Source organism: Homarus americanus, unplaced genomic scaffold (assembly GCF_018991925.1).
Source record: "Homarus americanus isolate GMGI-L3 unplaced genomic scaffold, GMGI_Hamer_2.0 scaffold19117, whole genome shotgun sequence".
Classification (NCBI taxonomy): Eukaryota; Metazoa; Arthropoda; class Malacostraca; order Decapoda; family Nephropidae; genus Homarus; species Homarus americanus.
Window position 1 is genome coordinate 2759752 of NW_024754704.1, and position 4226 is coordinate 2763977.

Consider the following 4226-nt stretch of genomic DNA (forward strand, 5'->3'; position numbering starts at 1 on the left):
ATGCCACTGGCGCCTACAGCTTCCTCTTCGAGAGCGCCGACGGCATCAGTCGTCAGGAGCAGGGCGCCCCTCAGGGGCCGAATGGCGCCGTGGCTTCCCAGGGAGGATGGTCGTGAGTATCTCTGGCTGGTTTTATTCAAGTGCTTGTTAAAGGCTCAAAGGTTGTTTATAAGAGACCTGTGTGACGGTCACTCAGAATGAACAATGTAAACAGGGAGGCCAGTTTGGTGTTGGTAAGACAAGTACTTACAAGGGAAGAGAAAAATGTATAAATGTAGACTAGAGTGAGAGAAGTGAAGGTGAGTGTTGAGGTGCAGGAGTGTTGACCAGTTATGACTCTTCCCACAGGTTCACTTACCCTGACGGAACACCCGCAGTCTTCACCTTCGTAGCTGACGGTGCAGGTTACCGCGTGCAGTCTGACCTGCTGCCCACGCCCCCACCTCTCCCCGCCCACGCCATCGCCCAGATCGAGAAGGCTCGTCAGGAGGACGCCGCCGCAGCTTCTGCCCCAAGGAACAATTACAGTGCCCCAGCCCCTGCTCCTTTCCCTGCCCCAACCCCTGTTCCTTTCCCTATCCCAGCCCCTGTCCCAGCTTCAGCCCCTGCCCCAGTCCCAGCTTCAGCCCCAGCCCCAGCCCCAGCCCCAGCCCCAGCTCAAGCTCCAGCCCCAATAATCAGTTACAGTGCCCCTGCCCCACAGACAAACTACTCGTTCCCACAATAGACGACAGGGAAGCTACACGGCTCACGATAAACGCTGTAAACACTGACGACGAAGATAAAACTTTGACTGTAACTGTTATGTTATTTAATCTATATAGAGTTTATACCACACTGAGAGATGAATAAAGACATATGTGATTACTCTGCTTAATTCCCTCACCCACAACTTACTGATACAAGGTGATCAAAAACTCCCTGTGCACCTGCAATTAATAAGCAGTATATTGATTTACCTTATTTACCAATATATTAAATCATTTCAGGTGCATAGAGACTTTTTGATCACTCTGTATATCATAAAAAAAACTAGAGGTGTTGACAGTATCAGGGTTAATAACTAATTTAATATTTCTCATATACGACCCTCGCTGGATCGACGACCTCCGCTGTATCCACGACCTCCTCTGCATCCACGACCTCCTCTGTATCCACGACCCCTTCAATTTAGTTATGGCATCAAGGTGAATCAGACTACATAACCTTGCGAACACATTAACAGAGACAAAAATTGTATATTCGTCTATATATTCAGTAAAACACCCCCTCACCCCCCCTCCCCCACTTATCCCCCCCACACACATAAACAATTAAAAAAAAAGTGTTTGTTGCAGGAGACGTATATCATAATATTTTGGTTGAGGAGGAAAGTTTTCAATTACAACATATTATTTTTCGTCTTCTTTCAACTAATTCTTCATGTTTTTCTTTTTATTTCTCCCAGACTCGAACGTTTCCAAGTGGTCAGTTCACCTCCAGTTTACCAAAAGTTTCGGTGACATTAGGATTCTTTTTTCGTTTGTGTATTATGTTTGAGAGTTTTCCTCAGCAAGTCGAATCCAATAATAAGCGTATATTTCCAGGTTACAGTAACAAGTTTATAGTTAAATATTTATCTATATCCGGGTTAAAGAACAAGAGAATTAATGTATCTTTATACATCAGTCTGTAGTTGTGTTGACGTCAGTGAAAAACTTGTTGGATCAGTTGACACTAAGAGTTATTTTCACCTGTGTTATGAAGACAAGACACTGACAAAGCTCCTGTGTTACTGTGACCACAAGTTAACCATAACAGTCAACACTCACAGCCTCAGGAGAAACAATCATTACTTGAGTGAAAATGGTGGTGACCTTGGGCAGGTGATGGCTGCAGTATAAAAAGGCGGGTGGCGGTAGGAAGAGGCACAGTCGAACCTTGACAACCTGTGCAACATGAACATGGTAAGGCGGGTCCTCCTGGCTGGTGCTGCCCTAACCTTCTTATATGTCTTTCTAGTGATCAATGTGATACATTTCAAGTCTGTTAAAACAGCTTTTGTTTCACCATAGTTTTAGTCTTTAGTTCTGGTGTGATATATTCCCTGGTGTAACTGGCAAGTGACGTCATCCTACACAAACGTCACTAAGGTGACTGTCGTCTTGATGGCTCGCTGAAGGAAGGTGAACTGACAGCTTCTTTATCATCCCCAGCTTATCCTGTCTTGCCTGTTGGCGGTGGCCGCTGCTGCCCCACAGTACAACTACGGTGCCCCAGCTCCTGCCCCCAGTGCCCCAGCTTCATATAGCGTTAGGTCTCCTCCCGTAGAGATCTTGAGGTCCGATCGTCAAGGACCTGATGCCACTGGCGCCTACAGCTTCCTCTTCGAGAGCGCCGACGGCATCAGTCGTCAGGAGCAGGGCGCCCCTCAGGGGCCGACTGGCGCCGTGGCTTCCCAGGGAGGATGGTCGTGAGTATCTCTGGCTGGTTTTATTCAAGTGCTTGTTAAAGGCTCAAAGGTTGTTTATAAGAGACCTGTGTGACGGTCACTTAGAATGAACAATGTAAACAGGGAGGCCAGTTTGGTGTTGGTAAGACAAGTACTTACAAGGGAAGAGAAAAATGTATAAATGTAGACTAGAGTGAGAGAAGTGAAGGTGAGTGTTGAGGTGCAGGAGTGTTGACCAGTTATGACTCTTCCCACAGGTTCACTTACCCTGACGGAACACCCGCAGTCTTCACCTTCGTAGCTGACGGTGCAGGTTACCGCGTGCAGTCTGACCTGCTGCCCACGCCCCCACCTCTCCCCGCCCACGCCATCGCCCAGATCGAGAAGGCTCGTCAGGAGGACGCGGCCGCCGCTTCTGAACCAAGGAACAGCTACAGTGCCCCTGCCCCAGCTCCTGCCCCAATAAACACTTATAGTGCTCCAGCCCCTGCCCCAATAATCAGTTATAATGACCCAGCCCCTGCCCCAATAATCAGTTATAGTGACCCAGCCCCTGCCCCAATAAACACTTATAGTGCTCCAGCTCCTGCTCCAATAATAAGTTATAGTGCCCCAGCTCCTGCCCCAATCATCAGCTATAGTGACCCAGCCCCTGCCCCAATAATCAGTTATAATGACCCAGCCCCTGCCCCAATAATCAGCTATAGTGCCCCAGCTCCTGCCCCAAGGAACAGTTACAGTGCCCCTGTCCCAGCCCCTGCCCCACAGACGTACTACTCGTACCCACAATAGACGACAGGGAAGCCACACAGCTCACGATAAAGTTTGACAATTGTTCATAAATTGTAACTGTTATGTTTGATCTATTTTGTTATATTTTATACTACGATAAATAACTATATTTTATACCATGATGATAAATAAATATAAGAAATGTTATACCTGTGTTTATTGTCACATAACTCCCACCACAACACTTCCTCGCCTCAAGTCTAACAACAACAACTATATGGAAGGTCGCGGGAAATGTGACGATGATATATGATGATTTTTATAAACGTCAGCAAAGAGAAAATATTAAAAATAAAGATATTTTCAACACCTGTGAGAGAGAGAGAGAGAGAGAGAGAGAGAGAGAGAGAGAGAGAGAGAGAGAGAGAGAGAGAGAGAGAGAGAGAGAGAGAATACCAACATTAAAACAAAAACACATTAACAAAAACAAACAACGAACATAAATCAACAAAACAAACACCACAACCAATCCACAATTATCCACATTCTAATCCTCCAATCAGATGAATCGGATTAGGTATACCATCTGTTCATTTTGTCTCCCTCCTCCCCCAGGTAAGGCAGAAGGGGCCCCCCGGCAGGTATATATGAGGGTGAGACACGACACCACCCAGGAAGGCAGTGTTAGATCATGCAGTAGTGGGAATCTGGGTTACGTGTGTGTGTGTGTGTATGTGTGTGTGTGTGTGTGTGTGTGTGTTTTGTGTGTGTGTGTGTGTGTGTGTGTGTTTTTTGTGTGTGTGCGTTTGTGTGTGTATCACCAAGAGAATCACCAAGATACTTAAGTCAGCAAAAAGAGATTCACCAAAATGGAGTGACCAAGAGACTCACCAGATGGAATGACCAAGAGAATCACCAGATGGAGTCACCAGAGTGAGTCACCAAGAGAATCATCAGTGAGTCACCAAAAGAATCACCGGAGTGAGTCACCAAGAGAATCACCAAGGAGGAGTCACCAGATAGAGTCACCAAGAGAATCAAGGAGTCACCATAGGGAGTCACC

At 46.6% G+C, this 4226-nt stretch overlaps 2 protein-coding genes across 2 annotated transcripts; both read left to right on the forward strand.

The window, feature by feature from the left end:
- Nucleotides 1-727, forward strand: LOC121855954 (skin secretory protein xP2-like). The gene is made up of 2 exons (XM_042351173.1): nucleotides 1-112; nucleotides 378-727. The coding sequence occupies exons 1-2, from the start codon at nucleotides 1-3 to the stop codon at nucleotides 725-727; spliced, it is 462 nt and encodes a 153-aa protein (XP_042207107.1).
- Nucleotides 728-1919: 1192 nt separating this feature from the next.
- On the forward strand, nucleotides 1920-3370 carry LOC121855985 (cuticle protein 16.5-like). The gene is made up of 3 exons (XM_042351208.1): nucleotides 1920-1946; nucleotides 2196-2452; nucleotides 2689-3370. The coding sequence occupies exons 1-3, from the start codon at nucleotides 1938-1940 to the stop codon at nucleotides 3221-3223; spliced, it is 801 nt and encodes a 266-aa protein (XP_042207142.1). The 5' UTR covers nucleotides 1920-1937; the 3' UTR covers nucleotides 3224-3370.
- The last annotated feature ends 856 nt before the right edge of the window (nucleotides 3371-4226 follow it).

Bases quoted from the DNA above. Each gene is read 5' to 3' on its own strand.
- LOC121855985 (XM_042351208.1), top strand. The intron at 2,453-2,688 runs GTGAGTATCTCT...CTCTTCCCACAG, and splicing joins GCTTCCCAGGGAGGATGGTC to GTTCACTTACCCTGACGGAA.
- LOC121855954 (XM_042351173.1), top strand. From the start codon at position 1: ATGCCACTGGCGCCTACAGCTTCCTCTTCGAGAGCGCCGACGGCATCA. The intron at 113-377 runs GTGAGTATCTCT...GAACACCCGCAG, and splicing joins GCTTCCCAGGGAGGATGGTC to TCTTCACCTTCGTAGCTGAC.